Source organism: Sminthopsis crassicaudata, chromosome 4, assembly GCF_048593235.1.
Source record: "Sminthopsis crassicaudata isolate SCR6 chromosome 4, ASM4859323v1, whole genome shotgun sequence".
Classification (NCBI taxonomy): domain Eukaryota; kingdom Metazoa; phylum Chordata; class Mammalia; order Dasyuromorphia; family Dasyuridae; genus Sminthopsis; species Sminthopsis crassicaudata.
In genome coordinates, this window is record NC_133620.1 from 287,050,141 (window position 1) to 287,071,877 (window position 21,737).

General features: G+C 39.2%; 1 protein-coding gene across 1 annotated transcript; it reads left to right on the forward strand.

Moving 5' to 3' along the window:
- The first annotated feature begins 12,615 nt into the window (after nucleotides 1-12,615).
- Nucleotides 12,616-16,895, forward strand: CLPS (colipase). The gene is made up of 3 exons (XM_074265441.1): nucleotides 12,616-12,733; nucleotides 14,610-14,732; nucleotides 16,697-16,895. The coding sequence occupies exons 1-3, from the start codon at nucleotides 12,650-12,652 to the stop codon at nucleotides 16,826-16,828; spliced, it is 339 nt and encodes a 112-aa protein (XP_074121542.1). The 5' UTR covers nucleotides 12,616-12,649; the 3' UTR covers nucleotides 16,829-16,895.
- Nucleotides 16,896-21,737: the final 4,842 nt, after the last annotated feature.

The following is a 21,737-nucleotide window of genomic DNA, read 5'->3' on the forward strand; positions in this document are numbered from 1 at the left end:
AGTAGTGCAAAAGATGGCCATGGGAGATTCCACCCCAGGGAGAAAGTCGGGGTAGAAGAGGCAGACAATCATAAGGTTCCAGCAGGAGAAGAGATAGTCCCGGTTTCCGTGTCCCGATCCCTCCAAGGATAAGTCTCCTCCTAGGCCCTGCAGGGTCTGCCTCCCCCGGCGCGATATGTGTCCCCACCTTTGCCCCAGCCCTCTTCTCCGCTCTCCTGACTGCTCCTCCTCCGCTCCCGCCCCAATTCTCAACCTCGGCTCCGCCTTCAGATTGGACCTCGGTTTCAGCACCACGGCCAGTGCCCGGCAGCTTTTCTGGGGACACGAGCAGGAGGAGCTAGAGAGAAGAGTTACGGGTACGTAGGAGGACCAGACAGAGGGTGGGAGGAACTGGCGGTGGGAGAGAACGGGAGGGGAGTTGTAGAACTGGTTCTGGACCTGGAAAGGGAATCCCCGAATCTACTGAGCTTCCCTAAAGGTTTCTTTCGGGAAGCCCATACGCTGACCCCTCCCACACGCAACATTTATCGCTTCTTTCCCGCGCCCAGTCTTGAAAGATAGGCTTTAGCAAGAACTGGGGAGAGCAAGGCTGTGACCTGTTCCTCTCTCCTCTCCCTCTTTCTCTTAAAAGCAAAACGTAAAGCTTCCCTAGAGAGCATTGTGCAGCCCCAAAACCTCCTCTCCTTTCCTTCTTGAAGTAGCTAACTTTTTGCGGGTCGGCAGTATTTTCTAATCGCTCGTTTTTGTATTCCTGAGCTTCCCACGACCCTCTTACGAATTTCCCGTTTTGTAATATGGATTTTTTATTTCTACGATGTGTCTTCATCTCTTGAGTAGACTGTAAACTCCTTGGCAGTGGTCTTATTAATTTTTTTTTTTAATCTCCCCCAGCCCTTAACATTAATTACTGCGTACAGGATGCAACTTATTGTTAAATGAAGGTGCTCAGTTTCTTTACCTGTAATATGAAGGTGCCTTCATGCTGGACTAGGTGATCTCTAGGGTGCCTTTCAGCTTGACATCCTATGATCACAAGATTGTTGAATGCATAGGTTTAAGGCCTAAGATGATCAGCATATTCCTTGACTAGCCACATCATTCCCCTATTATCTATGAAACTGAGGGAAGCTGGTGTCAGAGGAAGTAGGAGAAATATTGATTGGGAAAAGTTAGTTTGGAACCAGAGGACTTTGAATAGAACTAAATCTTGGTTTATAGACTAGTCAAGATATTTAACCTCTGGTCCTTCATTTCCTCAGTTCTAAAATGAGGACATTGGACTAGATGATCTAAAAGACCCCTTCAGAATCTAACATTTTATGATTCTGTTCTGTTTTCCAATAGCATCCTGCCACAATTCTGGAACATATCAAACAGTCTCTATGTTTGTTGATTGGTTGATTGGTTCCATCCATTTTCATTCCCCTGAATAGAGCTGTAGGGCACCTAATCTAGTGACAAATGGGTTCAAATGGGTTGAAATGGTGGTTTTCTCTTCAAGGAAGGAAGTTTCACAGGGACCCACCTCCAACATCTGATATCTAAATTCATGCTTCCTACTAATGGAATCAATGACATCTAGATGAAATGCATTTTGGAATGGGCTGAAAAATAGGTAATTCATTTATTCATTCACTCAGCATTTACCAGATACTTATTAGATACCAGGAATACAAAGAAAAATTGAAACAATTCCTTCCTGAAGTAAAACAACATGGGCAGTTAGGTGGCTCAGTGAATAAAGAAAGCACTAAGCCAAAAGTCAAAAAAAAAAACTGAGTTCAAATTTGGCTCTAGATTCTAGCTGTATGATTTTGGACAAAGCCACTTAACCTCTGTTCACTTCAATTTTCTCAACTGTAAAATGGGGACAATAGCACCGACCTCCCAGAGTTGCTGTGAGGATCAAAGGAAATAACTAAAAAGTACACTGAAATGCAGCACAGAGCCTGGCATTGTCATTCCCACTGTTAGATTTCTTTATTCCTACTCCTGATCTGTGATATATAAATGCTAGTTATTATTATCATTATCACCATCATTATTATTAATGTCAGTATTGTTATTATTTACGCAAATAAAAATACAAAATAAATGAAATCTAAGTGACATCCTGGGATGGAGTCTATCTTTGGCAACCCAATAATCCTACATTTACAAAAAGCATCTAGATATCATGGAGCACTAGAAGCCATAAAAGGTATCTGACCTTGATTCAGGAGCTCTCCATGGACCCCGGAATTCACCCCAAGCCCTTCAACCAGTCACTATCAAAGCCAAGACTTCCCAGAGCAGACCACATGAGATCTGATCCAGAGTTTAGAACTGTCACCCAGCCCAGTAAGATCAGGAGTGAAACAAGGTTGTCCACTATCATCATTACTATTCAATATTGTACTAGAAAGGGGGCATCTAGGTGGCGCAGTGGATAGAGCACCAGCCTTGAATTCAGGAGGACCTGAGTTCAAATGTGGTCTCAGACATTTAACGCTTCCTGGCTGTATGACCCTGGGCAAGTCACTTAACCCCAGCCTCAAAAAAAAAAAAAAATTGTACTAGAAATACTAGCCTCGGCAATAAGAGCCGAGAAAGAGATTCAAGGAATTAGAGTAGATAATGAGGAAATCAAACTTTCACTCTTTGCAGATGACATGATGGTATACTTAGAGAATCCCAAAGATTCTGCTAAAAAGCTATTAGAAATAATTCAGAACTTTAGCAAAGTTGCAGGATACAAAATAAATCCACATAAATCCTCAGCATTTTTATACATTACCAATACAATCCAACAGCAAGAGAAATTCAATTAAAAATAACCTTCGATAGTATAAAATATTTGGGAATATATCTACCAAAGGAAAGTCAGGAATTATATGAGCAAAATTACAAAACACTTGCCACAAAAATAAAGTCAGATTTAAATAATTGGAAAGACATTAAGTGTTCTTGGATAGGCCGAGTGAATATAATCAAGATGACAATACTCCCTAAACTAATCTATTTATTTACTGCTATACCAATCAGACTCCCAAGAAACTATTTTAATGACCTAGAAAAAATAACAACAGAATTCATATGGAAGAACAAAAGGTCGAGAATTTCAAGAGAAGTAATGAAAAAAAAAAAAAAAATCAAATGTAGGTGGCCTAGCTGTACCTGATCTAGAACTATATTATAAAGCAGCAGTCACCAAAACCATTTGGTATTGGCTAAGAAATAGACTAGTTGATCAGTGGAATAGGTTAGGTTCACAAGACAAGATAGTGAATAAAAATAGCAATCTAGTGTTTGACAAACCCAAAGTTCCCAACTTCTGGGATAAGAATTCATTATTTGACAAAAACTGCTGGGAAAACTAGAAATTAGTATGGCAGAAACTAGGCATGGACCCACACTTAACACCACATACTAAGATAAGATTAAAATGGGTCCATGATTTAGGCATAAAAAACGAGACATAAATAAATTGGAGGAACATAGCATAGTTTACCTCTCAGACTTGTGGAGGAGGAAGGAATTTGTGACCAAAGGAGAACTAGAGATCATTATTGATCACAAAATAGAAAATTTTGATTACATCGAATTAAAAAGCTTTTGTATAAACAAAACTAATGCAAACAAGATTAGAAGGGAAGTAACAAATTGGGAAAATATTTTTACAGTTTAAAGGTTCTGATAAAGGCCTCATCTCCAAAATATACAGAGAATTGACTCTAATTTATAAGAAATCAAGCCATTCTCCAATTGATAAATGGTCAAAGGATATGAACAGACAATTTTCAGATGATGAAATTGAAACTATTTCCACTTATATGAAAAAGTGTTCCAAATCACTATTGATCAGAAAAATGCAAATTAAGACAACTCTGAGATATCACTACACACCTGTCAGAGTGGCTAAGATGACAGAAACAAAATGATGAATGTTGGAGGGGATGTTGGGAAAACTGGGACACTGATGTATTGTTGGTGGAGTTGTGAAAGAATCCATCCATTCTGGAGAGTAATCTGGAATTATGCCCCAAAAGTTATCAAACTGTGCATACCCTTTGATCCAGCAGTGCTACTACTGAGCTTATATCTTAAGGAAATACTAAAGAAGGGAAAGGGACCTGTATGTGCCAAAATGTTTGTGGCAGCTCTTTTTGTAGTGGCTAGAAACTGGAAAATGAATGGATGTCCATCAATTGGAGAATGGTTGGGTAAATTATGGTATATGAATATTATGAAATATTATTGTTCTCTAAGAAATGACCAACAGGAGGACTACAGAGAGGCCTGCAGAGATTTACATGAACTGATGCTGAGTGAAATGAGCAGAACTAGGAGATCATTATACACTTCAACAATGATACTGTACGAGGATGTATGCTGATGGAAGTGGATATCTTCAACATAGAGAAGAGCTAATCCAATTCCAATTGATCAATGATGGACAGAATCAGCTACACCCAGAAAAGGAACACTGGGAAATGAGTGTAAACTGTTAGAATTTTTTGTTTTTCTCCCCAGATTATTTTTACCTTCCGAATCCAATTCTTCCTTTGCAACAACAACAACAAAGGCCTTGGTTCTGCACATATATATATTGTACCTAGGATATACTATACCATATTTAATATGTATGGGAATGCCTGCCATCTAGGGGAGGGGAGGAAAGGAGGAGAAAAATTAGGAACAGAAGGGAGTACAAGGAATAATGTTGTAAAAAATTACCTGTGCATATGTACTGTCAAAAAATGTTATAATTATAAAATTAACTTTAAAAAAAGAACTATCACCTAGTATCTATGATTATGAATTTTGAAATTCTCCTTCCTAATCTCTACCTCCAGTCTTTCCATCTCTCTCTCTGCCTTACTTTTCCAAAATATATTCTTCATTATTACTGTGAATGAATGAGTGAAGAAGCATTTTATTAAACAGCTATGATGTGACAAGCTAGACAATGGAAGTACAAATACAAATAAAAAATGAGTCAGCTTCTGCCCTCAAGGAATCAAGGAAGGAAGTTTTGATTTACAGAATCACAAAGATTTCAAGTGAGGACATGGAGTAATTGATTACCATACTTTTTCTAGTAGCAATGGTAGCAATGATATTATTATTATTCAAGAGCAAGGGTAAGAAGTCAAAGGGAATTGAAGGTACACACAAGGTATAGAACAAATTGGATGGTGAAATATTGTTTGATATCAGATAGACATAGTGAATGGGTGAGTTTTGACTTGCCCACAAATCAGGGTAGTTCATCTCTAAGGAAGAGGACCAAAATTGAGTCATTTAAATCCCACAGGACAAGGAGACTTGATCCCCTTTCTACCAGTCTAACACTGGCCCCCTACCCTTCCTTTGAACCCCTTAATGATCAAGTTAAATACTTTGCTATTCTCCATTCATACCCTGCCATTCTCAACCTTGAGTTACCCCCAACTTTTATCTGTCCTGAATACAACATAAATAAAATAGCCCTCAAGGATCCATAGTAATTTTCTTATGCTCTCTAAGATTCTATAAAGCAGATGGTGCAAGCTTATCCTCTCTTAAAGTTTCCAGTGCTATCCACATACATCCATTTCTTGGAAAATAACCTTTCCTCTTACCTTACTGAGAAAATCAAGATCATTTTTCATAAACTTCCTCATTTCCACTTCTCTACACTTCAAAACCCCCCTTTAAGTCATCATTTCCCCCTTTGTTCTCTACGGAAGCAGTAGACTTCCTCTTTATCAGAGTTGATTCTTATTCATGCTTTTGCTCTCACTACTTCCATATAATCTTAAGAACTTGCCTCATATTTTCTTTTTTGCCTTTCATCTTTTCGTATTTACTATCTCAAGACCACAAGCATGCTCAGAACTCCCCACAACCCTCATTTTAAAAACCTCTTCTTGGCCCTATTATTCTCTTAAGCTATATCTCTCCTTCATTTTCCAGATTCCTAGAGAGATTTGTCTGTTTAGTTTATCTATTTCCTCACTGTTTTCTTATTTAATCCTTTTTTTGCTAACTTCTTGCTGATCCCATTGTTCTACCGAAACTGGTCTCTCTGAAGTTGCCAATGATCTCTTAAGTGCCAAATCTAACAACTTCTCTTCTAAGTCTTTATCTTCCTTGATTTTTCTACAGCTTTCAACACAATCTGTTACATGTGTAATAAGACACATCTTTAGGGATAGTGTGTGGTAAAGGAAAAACTCACAGTTCCTGGTTCCTGTCAATCTTCTTCTTTCAAGGAGTGTTCATGAAATTACTTTTAGGTATAGAGCTCTCTGCCAAGTTCCAAGTGCTTTTCCACAACTGACACTTGTTTCAATCATCAACAGTCACAATCCCTGAAATTTCCTTTCTTCAGATGACTGCAGGAATTTCCTTTCACCACTACAAATTCTGATGGCCACTACTACTGGTTTGAGTGAACTCTGCTCCCAACTCCAGTCACCAATAGATACTCTAAGAGCTCTACTGGATCTCCCAAACTCACTGTTCTTCCCACAAGTGAATTATTCTCAAGTGCTTGGGTACATCTCTTCCACTTCCCAGACTGACTTACTGGCTACTCCATCCACAATTCAGAACTACCTTGCTATATTATGCATATGCCCAGAGATGTATTTGATTCTTTCAGCCAGTCATATGATATTTCTTATGTGATGTTGTCTATCTTTATCCAATGATCAAATTGATTAAGGATTTGTTCTAGATTAGTTTATACTTACAAATGATTGATTTCATCCAACTTCTGTCTGGGCTTTATTTTACATTACATTATATTGCATTAATTACTTTACCTTACTTGGGTTGGGATAGACCACCCTCCTATTCTTCCTCCTGCTCCCTACACCCCCATCCTCACCACTCATTACTCACATATACATACACACACCCTTACATTTAGAATATATTCTTTCTTTGTGTAAATCTTTCAAAATCTTTACCTTCAGCTCATGTGTTGCTTACTCTGAAATGATTTCCTTGACTTCTTCCATCATCTGATGTCTTTATTACAACTACCAGAAAGGTACGCCAGTGACTTCTAGACTCCTCCCCCCTGCCCCCCCCCCCCACAGCAAAGGACCGTTACAGTAATAATTGTAAATAATTGTAATTCTCTCATTTGGTAACAATTTTCTATTAAAGTACTACTTGTCAGTTAGGAAACTTCCCTTTATTACTTGTCTTAATCTTAATAGATTTATATTGTGTAAAATTAGTATCCCATAAGAAAAGAGTGTAGGGTTTATTTGTTTTTTTTAATTTATTTTTTATCTTTAATTAAGTTAAACAATAGCTAGTTTTCAAATTGTGGTAATTAGTATGAGTATAATGTTTCTTTTAAAGAAATTAAAAAAAAAAACATCTGAAGTTGGAGCTGATATACATAATGAGACAGATCCATCATAGAGAAGATTGCAGGAGGTAACAAGTATAGATTGCTTTTCTTAGAAATTTGGTTATAGAAGTTTGGCTATGGGGAGCAAGGAATATTTTGACTCTCCCTCCAGGGACAGTAAGGCACCATGGATATGAGAATAGTGCTTCAGAAGACAGTCAGAGATGCATTCTATACCTTCTATTATTTGCTCTTCTATGGCATTCAGATGGTGAACACACAGGCAGAAACACACTCTTGATCTCAACATCACCCACAAGTGGTCCACAATCTTTCCCTATTTGCATCTCATTATTATTCTTTCCCTTGTTCTACAGTTATTCCCTCTTCTTCCACTGTGCCCGTTGGAATAATCATTTCTTAATTATCAATGTTCCCTTCATTTTCTACCTCTTGCTCCTTTTACTTTTGGTATGCACACAAAGTTAGCTTCCCCCAGATGACATTGTATCTCTGCTCTTCTCTGATCCTAGCTGTACTTTCTTTCATATCCTCTGAATCTTCCTGGAGGGAGAGAGTCCCACTACCACTACTACTGTCCCTCTACTACAATTACTCAGCAACCCTAACTCCACTGAGGTTCACTCTATCCAAATTTATCACCCAATAGAGACCCTAATAAATATAATTATATAGAGAGACCTTTGGGATTTTAGCCCAGCAGAATCTAGAAATTTAAAAATGCTGCCTTTGGATGTGAACAGTTTAGAACCAATGCTATGAAAGAATTGAGCTAAACTGTGAGCTTAATTCTTTGAGATTGAAGTAGTATAGAAAGGGATTTTGTCCTGAGATATTAAAAGAAATTTGTAAATTTTCATTCATGTTATATATCTAAATTCAATATTTCTTCAGAAAAGCAACCAAATTTTCAGTGCAACATGGAAGTTTGGTGTAGTCACTGAACCACTCACAAATTGGGTAAACACATAGCTGGTGGGAGACTTGGCAGAGAAAAAGCCATCTGAAACCCCTCAGGATACTTGAGAACCTGGAGAGTTTCTGGGGCCTAGCCCCAAGAGAGTGGCGCCAGAATATACTTGTTACAAAGAAAATAGATGTTCATCTACTTGTGATGAGCCAAACTTTTGAGAGAAGATAGATTTCTTTTAGGAGGCTTTGCAATGTTCTGGGACCAATTCATATACAAATAGGAATGTCTGGGCAATCTTTTTCTCTATTCCGGTTGTTCAGTCATTTTTCAGTCATGTCTGACTTCATGACCCCATTTGAGACTTTCTTGGCAAAGATACTGGAATAGTTTGTCATTTTCTTCTTCAGCTCATTTTACAGATGAGGAAACTGAGGCAAACAGGATTAAGTGACTTACCCAGGGTCAACCATCTAGTAAATGCCTAGTTAAATTTGAATTCAGAAAGATGAGAACCCTCAAAGCTCTCAACATTATTTCACTTTTAGCATGTATCTCCTCCATATGCACTTGGTCTGGTTCCTTCTATAAGCATCTGGGACTATGATGTAGTGTCGTGTAATGGTTCTATTTTCCTTGATGGTGAAAAGGAATTTTTTTAAGCTTGCTGATCTTTTCCAACTTCTATCTGTTGTCCTCATTTCATTCTTACTCATTTATCCTTTTTAAATTCCCTTATATATTCATCCTAGTTAAATTTAGGATAATTTTGTCTTGTCAGTTTTTCTCCATCTTTTTTTTTTAAAGATGGTTTTTCACACACACGCACTTTTTCTTTTTGTTTAGGCAATATTCCACTCACAATATCCCATCATCCTTTTCCATGAGACTTGATAAGTGAGTTTATATTCTAAACCTATGCTGTTCTTGGCTGCAATCTCTCTCCACTTGACAAGTGAGTCAAGTGTTTGCTGACTAGGTTACTTTTTTACATTCTTGTTTCATAGGTGAGCAAAAAGGGATTTGTATACATACATACTATGAAACTATAAGGTAATATTTTCTTTACAGAGAAATAAGCAAGGTTATGAAAAGAATAATTTCTAAGCAACTAATGGGAACAGGAGGTGGGACTAGGAGGCAGAAGATGAATTCATTTCTCTTTTTCCTTCAGAAATTTTTCAGGGATAGTCCCTCATATGTAACAGTATAGATGGGTCATGACGGAGCCTGGCCTTCTAAGGCTTCCTTATGCAGTGTTCTTTCTTTTTACCCACTTGCCTTCAGAGAATGGAATGAATATGCAGACTGTTAAAAAATATCTGGTAAACCTGGTAACTTGTGGAGCTTGAAGAAAGGAGAATAGATTGGAAGAGGCTGAGTGGGAGAAGATGGCAACTCAGAGCATTTTACTAGCCTTCTTCGGTAAGCAGAATGGGAGGGATGACCCCGAGAGACAGGAAAACAGACAGTCACATACACACACCTCAGGGAATACAGAGAAACAAAGAAATAGGACTAGATAGAAGGAGAAGAGAGGAAGAGAATGATACCTCCTGAATGACCTTGAATTAATGATTTTCTCTTCATGAGTCTGTTTCCTTGTCTGTAAAATAAGAGGATTGGACCAGATGACCCCTGGGTCCCTGTCCAGATTTAAATTTATGATCTTATGATCTACATACATACACACACATACTCCACACACATCTCCTTTTTATTTTGTTGGTTGGATAGCCACGGGGAAAGTAGTCAGATCTAGGACATTTACACCTGCAGAGATGGGGTGTACATAAGGGAGGTAACCATATTAATCAATTACTGCACTTAGACCTTGAGGAAAAGCTGGGCAGTTCCCATGACTGGACAAACAGAAGGAATAGCAGCTGTGCTGTTCTCAGTACCCAAAGGCCTCAACAAATGGCCCATAGAGTTTGCCTGCTTTAGCCTAGCCTTCCCTGTTCCAGGCATTGGGACCCTTTGGAGGAAACTCAGAGAAAAGGTTTGGAAGTGGGAAAACAGTAGTACTGTCGTGTACTGAAAAGAACACCTAACAGAGAGTCAGAGTATCATGGATTTAGCGCTAACAGGGGTCAGAAGTCATTTAATCCACTACCCCTGTTTTAACATTTAGTAGCTATGTAATCTTGGGCAAATCAATGAACCTTGTTGAGTGTCAATCTTTTTATCTATAAAGCAGGTCACAGGGTCATATATTTAGAACCAAGGCCATCCCATTCAACCCTCTTATTTTACAGATAAGAAAAGCATAGTCAAGTGACCATCTAAGGTCCCATAAACAGAAGTAGAGCTTGAAGTCAGGGCTTCCTCCCTCCAAGGCTGGCTCTCTCTCCCATATCATGGTTCTTTCTTGATAATAATACATGTACGTCCTATCTCCAAGGGCTTTTGTTGAAAAATAACTTTATTTTATAAATGTTATAACAAAGCAATATATTAAAACCATAAGTTTCACCAGGGACTCAGACACTTGAACCTACTCTGACCACCCTTCCCCACCATTCTAAGTAGGACCGAAAGTCGTTCATTTCCTGGAGAAATGCTCAGAAGAGCCAAAATCCCTGCTGTTAAAAACCTTCTTCTGGGTAAAGGTTTGTTCTCCAGGAGGTCTCAAGAACATTGTGACTGTTTCTTGGGAGTGGGTTACCTAAGGACCTATTAAGACCTTAGCAAAATTTGGTTGATTAGATTAGCTAGCTGTCTGTCTGTCCATAAGACTGAAGGGCTCTAAACTCCAGGGTGGAGAATTAGAAAATTCTGATGGTGGCATGGGGAAGGGAAAACCCACCATGTAGGTACTTAAGGCCTAAGCCCTACCCAAAGAACTGAGGTACCCTGTGTCCCTTTAACCCTACTGGAAACCAGAGATCAAGAAGCAATATAGGGTAATTGACTTAAACCCAGAAGTAATCTCAGCTGCCAGGTAGACTAAACCCCTTGTTATACAGAGGAGGAAATTTCCAGTTCTAAGATACTTTTAGTCAGTCAGTTAACATTTACTAATTACTATTTGCTATTTATTTATTTATTATTACTATTACTATGTGCCAGATACTATGCAGATACAAAGAAAGGCAAAAACAGTCTCTCTCCTTTAAGAGTTTACATTTCAGTGGGGGAGACAACATGAAAACAGTTATTTATACATGGATACATTTGATCTCTACAGAGTAGATGGAATGTAATCGAAGAGGGAAGGTATAGATAACATGGTGTGTTTGGTGGGAGGGAGAGTTGGGGAGAGGAAATGAGAAGAGCTTCTTACAAAAGGTGACAATAATAATAGTTAGCTTTTAGATGGTCTTTAAGATTTATAAAGCTCAGGGCAGCTAGGTGGTGCAGCCTTGAATTCAGGAGGACCAGAGTTCAAATCTGGTCTCAGACACTTAACACTTCCTAGCTGTGTGACCCTGGGCAAGTTAACCCCAGCCTCAGGAGAAAAAAAAGATTTATAAAGCTCTTTCCCTGTGTTATCTGACCCTTATATCATCCCTCTGAAAGAATGGTCCCTAGAACTGGCTCTGAATAGGATATGAACCCTCATGAGATCATAGACTTGAAATCAGAAGGGGCCTTAGGGATCACCTAAATTCAACACCTACATTTTATATACTGTTATCGCTGCCTCTATTTTACAGATGAAGAAACTGAGGTTAGCAAAGGGTAAGAAACTTGCCCATAATCACCCAGCTAAAAACTGTTTGAGATAGTGTAATGACTGCCTTAGTGCCAGGGATATCTTAGAATCAGCCAGAGTCAGGATAAACAAAAGTCTTTATTCTTGGTCTTTTGGGGTCGCCATCAGGGGATTAGATCTAGGAATCTCCACACCTCCTTTCTATCTCTCCACCGCCAAAGAACGATCTCACTCTTCCTACTCCACCCTCTCAACTCTCCCACTTCTGTCTCCACCCACAGATGGAGCCAGCACAGAATAGTTGGACAAGGTCATCCTCTAAGCATATGTTAATAGATATTGTCCAACTGGTAATTAGCCGCAAGTACTTGGTTATTCAAATGCATCTCCGTTTCAGCCCTTTACAAGATAGGATTTGAATTCAGATCTTCTCAGCTCCAGATTTATCCATGGGCAGTCTAAGTGCAAGGGACCAGTGTCAGAGGATCCACGGGTTAACTGGGAAACTGACATATGGTTCCATGGGCAGTGGGAGTTTCTGGCTTGCTTAGCTTATCTATGGCCAATTGTACACCTGCACACCAAAAGATAAGGAGCAAAACGGTGGGATTGGGGGAGAATGATCACAAGGGAGGGAGGATGTGGATTTATCAGAACCTCGGGGCTCCTGGAGTCTCAGTCTCCAGACTCCTCTGTCCTGTTGTGTTCCCTAGCACCACCTCTTACCATGGAGAAGGTCCTTATCCTGTTGCTCATCTCCCTGGCTGTAGCCTATGCTGCCCCTGACCCTCGAGGCATGGTCTTGAACCTGGTAAGAGAAACTTTCCTGCGTCCCCTGAGTCCCCAAAGGCAGATTTTCCTGGGCTAGGCATGGGCTACCCAGCTCCCTTACCAGATGCTTCCCATCTCTGGGCAGAGCTGGCTGACCTTCAGAAGAACTATGTCTAATGACAGTACCTATCTCTAGAATCAAAAAGCCAGAAAAATGGATTTTAGGGATCATCTAGTCTAAGACTCTCCTTGAAAGTAAGATCAGAGTAGGGGAGATAACATGATAAGATCACATAGTCCATGAGTGACAGTCAGGGCTAAAACTGTTTCCCTTACTTCCATGAACCTTCTCCCCCAGATGTTTCCAGGATTCTATATCGAAGCCTATGGCCTTATCAAGTTGCCTACACGATATTCCATGAATATAGCAAGCATCATGTTACCTACTCTGCACCATGATGCCTTATCAAACATGTATCCTGTAGTACACAGCCTTACCAAGACTCAATATTGTACTAATTTACTTTGATGAGTGCTTACACAAACCTCCACCACACATCTAAGCTGTGAGACACCAGATAGGCTTCTCCTCCAGACAAATTTTAGTTTCTAGCGTCCTTCCTTTCCTCCAGTTGCCTAGGGAGTAGCCAGGACCCCAGATTGGGCCACTTATGAGGCAGGGCTCCATACTCAGATTTTTCTTTCTTCTTTTTCCCCAACAAAATGTAGTCTTATTCTATATCTCTGCTGTTTTCTTTCCAAAGTACCCATACTGGTCAGGTCATTGTATAAATAAGTACTAATGGGTTAATGATTTAACTTCATTCTTTTTTTTTTTAACCCCATTCTTAAATCAGTCAAAATGCATAGCTCTTCAGAAGATCATTAAACAAATATAACATTTGTTTGGGGTTTGGGAAAATATGCCTCATAGGCAAGCACAAATTCTGCCTATGTGTAGGGCCAATGGTAACCTCCAAATTTCACTTAGGCAAGGCTGGGCCACTACAGAAGAACTGAACCACATACAATAGAAATGAATCAGGATGCCTGCAGAATGGCAAATAAATGATCAGCTCCTAAAGGGGAAAAAAGAGGAAATGAAACAAGGAAAGGAATTAGGTTTCCATCATTACAGATGGGCTTGTTCTGAAGACAGACAATCAAAGAAAAAGGGAATTACTGAGTCATAGATTATACCTGAAAGAAACTTTAGAGAATGTGGAAGCTGGAATGAGCTTATGAGAGCTGACTATCAATTTTTCAGAGTATTTAGACCTTAGAAACCAGCAAATGCTACAAACAAAGACCAGAAATATTGTTTTGCTGATTGTCTAGACTTTTTTTTTTTTTTTTTGAGGCTGGGGTTAAGTGACTTGCCCAGGGTCACACAGCTAGGAAGTGTTAAGTGTCTGAGATCAAATTTGAACTCGGGTCCTCCTGAATTCAAGACTGGTGCTCTACCTACTGCGCCACCTAGCTGCCCCTAATTATCTAGACAAGAGAAATCTCTCTTTTTTTTTAAAGTCTTTTAATTTATTTTTTCACATTAATGTTTTGAGTTCCAGATTCTTCTCCCCACCAACTCCTCCTTCTTCCATTGAGAAGGCAGGTAATGATGATACCCATTATGCATGTGCAATGATGCAAAGCATCAATGTGTACTTCTCTATCCAGAGACTGATTGCATTTTTCATCATGGGTCCTTTAGAATTGTCTTGGATCAGAGTAGGTTAAGATTTGAGAAAATATCAATGAAGCAGATAAAATGTTCTAAAATGTATGCATAATTATTGTTGCCTGAGGAGATCCTGATTGTTAAACATTTACCAGCACACTCCTACCCACATCTAGTCCTTTGGGGACTTTCACCAGATTGATTGAAGTGGGGTTGATTGGGCTGTGCTTTCTCACAGGACAATGGGGAGCTGTGCATGAATAGTGTCCAGTGTAAGAGCAAATGCTGCCACCGGGAAAGTGGCCTGAGTTTGGCCCGCTGTGCTGAGAAAGCCCCTGAGAACAGTGAATGTTCTGCCAAGGTGAGTAGCCAAGGAGGGCTGGGTAAGGTGTGGGAAAAGGGAAGAAAAGAGAAGAGGGGTGTGTGGGTGAGGAGTAAAAGGAGAGCAGCTAGGATGGGGTCCACCAATAAGGAATATCACCTGGTCCCATCTTAACAGTTTAAAAGAGGAATAAACAAAAAGAAACAAACAAATAAAAGAGGAAGCAACAGATTTAGAAAGAGAAAATTACTTGAATTACGTAATTCACTGACAGAACTCTGGTCTCCTAACTTCCTCACTATTGCTGCTGCTATTATAATTTTTGCTTTCCCTGTTCTGATTAGCTTTATTGTAGCATTAGAAGTCTAGAACTGGAAGTGGCCACTGAGTCCAGCTCCTTCACTTTAGAGAGGACTCCTTTCCCCATCCTTTCCTCTTCTCCCATTTAAAACCAACAAGAATCATAGAATCACTGATTCAAAGTAGGGAAGTTTAAGGGTCATCCAATTCAATAGTCCCTATCCTTTTACAGATGAGGAAAGTGAGGCTGAAAGAAATCAAGAAATAGGGAAAATGAGATCCAGGGGCCTGGGGCCACACAAGAGGTGGTGGTGTGGACAGAGCACTAGACTGAATCAGGAAGACCTGAGTTTGAATCCTGCTTCAGATATACTTACTACCTCTGTGACCCTCTATAAAAGCCACCTCATCTTCTTGAGCCTCACCTGTAAAATGGGGGAGGGGGACTGAACTCAGTGAACTCCAATATTCCCTTTAGTTCTAAATCTGTAATCTTATGACTATCAGATGCATGTTAGAATCTGATTTAGAGCTTCAAAGATTCTTAGAGATTATTTAGTCCCATAATAAAGGCTAAAGAAGGGGTAATTATTTATCAAAAGTCATATAGATAGTAAGTGGCAAAGGTAGGATTAGAATCCAGGGCTTCCGATTCAAAATTTAGTACTTCTTCAATTTTATCACATTGACCCTTGAGATATGCTTTGTTTCTGGACAGGACCACTAGTAACAGAGAAAGAAATAGGAGTAAAATCCTGACTTGTTACCTGGTAATCTTCCCACTGCACTTCTGACCATTGTTGTTTAGTTAGTTTTCAATCACGTTGGATTTTTCATGACCCTATTTGGGATTTTTCTTCACTGGAGGTTTGCCACTTCCTTGTCCAACTTATTTGACAGATGAGGGAACTGAGGCAAACAGTGAAGTGACTTGTCCAAGGTCACCAAGCTAGTAAATGTCTAAGGTCAGATTTGAACTCAGGTCTTCCTAACTCCAGGCTTGGCACTCTATCCACTGTACTACCTAGCTGACCTACTTTTGATGATCAGAGGTCATCATCCAGGGCATCCAAGTACTGACTCCTATAATACAATGGAGAAAGCATTGGCTTTGCAGTCAGAACATTTGGGTTCAGATTCTTTTTCTGTAATTTCCTTTCTATGTCACCTTGGACAAATTACTGGAGACTTCTAATCTTCTATTTCTGAATCTATGATCTTGTGAGTTTTACTGGTTCTAAACGAGAGGAGAGTCAGAGATGGGAGTGGGGGAGAAAGAAGCTAGGAATCCTTTCTAGAGACAACTAAAATGTCCTGAGATGTCTTTTCTCATCAGGGACCAGCAGCTTAAAGGATTCAGGCTACAAGGTACTAAGGATTGTATTAAACTATACAGTTTGCTCATGTTATAGATGACAACAGAAGCACAAATCAGGGAAATAGTATACCCAAGATTCCACAGTCAAAATAGGATCTCTAACCCCAAATACATTGTTGTATAGGGAAGACCCTACTACATGCTATCAGAGTTGAGATAAACAGAGGGGGCTTTCTAGAGGGAGTTTCCTATGGTTTTGACTTCCCCTGTGCAACTCTCGTGTCAGAGGTGTGGGAAGCAGCAGCCTTAATCCAATAGAGACTATTAGACCAGTGACTGAACCCAGGTAGGTCCAGTGATGTAACAGCTCTTGTGTCTTCCCCAGACACTCTATGGAGTTTACTACAAGTGTCCCTGTGAGAGGGGATTGACCTGCGAGGTGGACAAGACAATCGTGGGCTCCATCACTAACACCAACTTTGGTATCTGCCACGATATTGGCCGTTCAAAGCAGTGAAGTCTTCCCCCATCATATCCTACCTTTCCCCACCAACCTACCAGATTCTCTGTTAATTAAAGGCCATCCAGCAAACCCTTCCTGGGCTAGATTTGTGTCGTTCTTAAAACCAATTCGTCTAATTCTACTCAGGGTAGTGATAAGGGTGGGTTATATGGGGCAAAAGAAGATGTGACAAGGTTCTAAGCTGGCAAGTGGAAGAGGAAGCCGGGATCCAGTGGGGGTTCCAGGGCAGGAGTAAAGAATAAGAGAATAAAGGTATGTTCAAGCTAAAAGGGAACTCATTCGCCATCTAATTCAAAGGTCCTTAAAATGCATATGGGGACTTCAGATAGGGAAAAAAATATACATTTTTTTTAACTTCTAACTAAAATTTGGCATTTGTTACAAACATTGGCAAAAAATCATTATTCTAAGGGTGTTTTTGTAAACCTTCATCAGACAGGCTACCTACAAAGATTAAGAACTCTTAATCTAATCCAACTGTGCCACTTTCTGGCTCACAGTCTTTTTACAAAAAGAAAAGAAATCTAAGGACTCCAGTCTTCAGGGATATGAGAATATCAGCACACTCTCTTCCCTAAACCTCCAGTCAGCCTCAGGGGAAAATAATCTACTTCTTTCTCTGCTCCTCCCTCCCCAATGAATTGGACTCTCTCAATCTCTCTGGGTAATTCAGCAACCTGAACAAACAGCTCAGGTTTGTTGGTTAACAAGTTTAAAAATAATAATAATAATATACAGTGCCTTAAGCTTTACAAAGTGCTTTATAAATACAATATTATTTGGAGAAAAGAAGATTAAATGACTTGCCCAGCATTGATGAGGTTTAGAATTGGGGTACCTACATAAAATTAATTGAGGTCTAGTGGCAGGTTAGTTAAATGAGGTCTAGTGGTAGCGCAGAGTCCCCGTAAAGTAATTTACAGACCCAAAAACCTAGATTAATAAAAGAGGTTTATCTTGGGGTTTGGAAGTAAGGTTAAAATTTAGTTAGTAAAAAGTGAAGGTAGAGATAAGAGGACACTGGAAATATTATTCCAGTGGGCAGAGAGTCCTTGGCATGTCATGCATAAGGCTGCCATGTTTGGGACCTCTGCAAAGAGGGGACTCCAGCTTGGCTCTTTTATAATGAGAGATTTAGCTAAAGGGTTGTGAGAGCCCAGATATCTCCTATTGGATTTCAACTTTTGACAGAATTTGTGAATCAAAGGTCCTAGCTTCTTGAATAGATAATGCATCAGCTAGGAGGGGCTGGGAATGTGAAAGGAATAAATCCATCTGAAAGGATTAGTTTCTTAAAGGGATTACAACTCTCATCAGCTTGATGCTGCTAAAAAAGTATCTAAGATAGAATATGAACCCAGATCTGCCTGACTTGGATTCTAGCCACCTAGCTGCCTACTTTAACAACTCATTAATAGCAAAAACACACAGTAGAAATAAAAACTCTTGGTGCTGGTGGAAAACAGAAAAGGGACAAAGGAAATTTAGGAAGTGAAGGAACTGACTGGTTGATGGAATCTCAGCTTCTCCCTAGAAAAAGGAAGGCAAGGGAAGAGATCGGATGTCTGGACTTCCCTCTCCCTGCATAGTATGCAGACCTTGTCCAAGTTTTTCCTTAAGCTTGGGCTCTGATTGCCTGTCCAGTCTACCCACACTTCCCCATTGTTCTGTGACACATTCCAACAAACAACAGTAGACAGACTCTACACTACTCTGCAGATCCACCACCCATCAGCACAGCCCCTATTGATGGCAAAGAGATTGGAGGTAGGTAAAGTGGGCGACTGTGTCCCCTAATTCAATATCAGGAGCACATGGAAATTAAGAGGCTGTCTGACAAGTCACAGAATGTAAGCCTTTTAAATTGTAAGTTTCTTGAGGGCAAAAACTGAATTTTGTTTCTTTTTAATGGTATCTCCACTGTTTTAGATAGTATTCAATACATGGTAAGTGCAAAAGTGGAACAAAATTCACCATGACCAGCTTAAATATCCAGGAAAGAAGAGAAAGAATTATTAGAATCTGTTGCAAAACAGAAAAATTTTGCTCTCACTCCCAAGTTTAACTAAGATTATAATAAAAACGAAACTTAAAATCACTTATATTATGAAACTGGAATTTTGTTTTAAAAAAACAACCAACTTTTGAGAATTTTTTACATATTGACAGTTTGTTGACTGACTGACCAGCAGATAGGTCCCTGGTTCTCTGCAATGATTCCAATGCCACATAGACTTGGGATAAATATTGCCAATCACATATAGAGAGGGAACTATGGAGACTCAAATCAAACACAATGAATCAAATCACAGTATTTTCACCTTTTTGTTTGTTTCTTTCTTTCTCATAGTTCCACCCAATACTTTTGAACTGATTTTTCTTGCACAGCACGACAAATATGGATATATGTTTAAAAGGACCTGGATTCAGGAAACTTACCTCCTAAGTTCAAATCTGGTGACAGACACTAACCGTGTGATCCTGGTTTGCCTCAGTTTCCTTATTTATAGAATGAGCTGGAGAAGAAAATGACAAATCACTCCAGGATCTTTACTAAGAAAAACTTAAAATAGAATCACAAAGAGTTAGTCATGACTGAATTGACTGAATGATGAAGTTTAAAAATGATTTGGAGCTTAAATGGACCTTAGGGATCTAATCTTCTAATCGAATCTTCTTTTAACAAATGAGGAAACTGTGATGTGGAGAGAGCTTATCCAAGTATTTACTGTGGAATTTTAATAGGCAGAGGTGAGAGAGGCATTGGAATAGACTCTATCAATTCCAGGAGGAAAAAGATAGCAGGATGGGTCAGAGGAAGGTTATACAAATCAACTAAAAAACAAACAAAAATAATACCTGAAAACATTTCCAAATTCTGCCTTGTGACTAAGGGTAGCTAACAGGGACTGAGCAGAATAAACAAATGGCAACCCACAGTGGCTCCAGATGCTCCAATATAGTCATTCAAAAGTTTACATTTGCCTCTCTTAAAGTGATACTCTCCAGTTCCAGTTTTCAGTCTATCTTCTAATAAGCCTGATAGGGGTTGAGGTCCCTTTAAGATTCATTTCTGATTTCCCAACCCCTAAGGCTGAATATCCGGGCCCAGCCCCCACCAGATCTGAGCTGGCTTGGGTTTTCTCAGCCCCCACAAACAGTTTCTTCCTTATCTGAAAAGCCCTCCAAGAACTTGGGGTACCGCCCACAATCTCCTTTTAGGTATAAAAGAGCCAAGTCGGAGCTCCTCTTTGCAGGAGCCCTTCCCCCCAACACATGGTATCCTTCCGTCCATGTAAGGGTTCCTGCCCGCCCAGCGGCCACCTCTGGCCCTGGCATCTTTCTAACTGAACTTTACTTCCAAATTCCTACAATAAACCTTTTATTTATCAATCTAGGTTTTTGGGCCTGTAAATTCATTTACAGGGGACACTGCGCCTCATGGGATTATCTATGCACCGAGAAATGGGGTTCCCCCTTTCCTTTCTCTCAAGCCCACATATATGTATCATACCATATGTGTGTCCGCATTGTGATCTCAGCGGTCTCTCAGTCAATCAGGAGTCACTCCAGCTAATTTTTGCTGCCCCAGACCAGCCATGGATCTTATACATGAGTTATGGTGATCTTGCTTCTACTAACATATTTCCATTTGGGGAGAAGTTTGCTATCTTCTGAGACAGCCATTCTGTTTATTATTAGGAAGTTCTTCCCTGCATTTCCTTTGCCTTTTTGCAATATTCACCCATATTTTTGATTTTGATCTAAAAGAATAAGCAGAACAAGACTTCTTTAATCTGGCAGTTCTTCAAATACTTAAAGATTGGTACTTGAATATGACATAAAACTGAAGATGATCACAAATCTGTTAGATAATGGAATTAGTATCCAGATAGATCTCAATAGGATAACTATTGATAAGCTAAATCCAATAAGATGGAATTTTATTGGGAGGAATATCAAGTCTTACTTGGTTTCAAAAATTAATTTTACAAATGCCACATTGAAGGCACGACCATTTATATGAAAAAAATGAAGGTTTTAATGGACTTCAAGCTCAAGATGAGTTAATATTGTGACATGGAATTAAGAGACATCATGTTCTGCTATGGAGACTGAATGTGGATTAAAGCATTCTATTTTCAACTTTTTGGAGTGAAATCTTTAGAGAAGGTGTCTCCAATAAAGGCCTCATTTCTCAAACATATAGAGAATGGAGTCAAATTTACAAGAATACAAAACATTCCCCAGTTGATAGTCAAAAAATATGAACAGAAGTTTTCAGATGAAGAAATCAAAGCTATCCATAGTTATATGAAAAAAAAATTGCTTTAAATCACTATTGATTAGAAAATGCAAAACAACTTTGAGATATCACATCACATTGGCTAATATGACAGAAAATTATTATGATAAATGTTGGAGAAGATGTGGAAAAACTGAAGACACTAGCACTGTTTGTGGGTAGAGTTGTGAACTGATCCAACCATTCTGGGAAGCAATTTGTAACTATACCTACAGAGCTATAAAACTGTGCATTCCCTTTGACTCCAGAGTACCACTAGTAGGCCTGTATCCCAAAGAGTAAAAAAAGGGAAAAGGATACATTTATACAAAAACTATTTATAGCAACTTTTTTTGAAGTGGCAAAAAATTTGAAAATTGAGGAGATGTCCATCAGTCAGGGAATGTCTGAACATGAATGGAATACTAGTATGCTATAAGAAGTGATGAGCCAGATGATTTCAGGAAAAAACTTGAAAAGACATACAAAATCATGCAAAGTAAAGTAAACACAACCAAGAGATTATTGGACAAAGTAATAACAATATTGTATAATGTTCAACTGTGAATGACAGCTATTCTTAATGTGAATTCAAGATAATTCCAAAGGACTTATAAT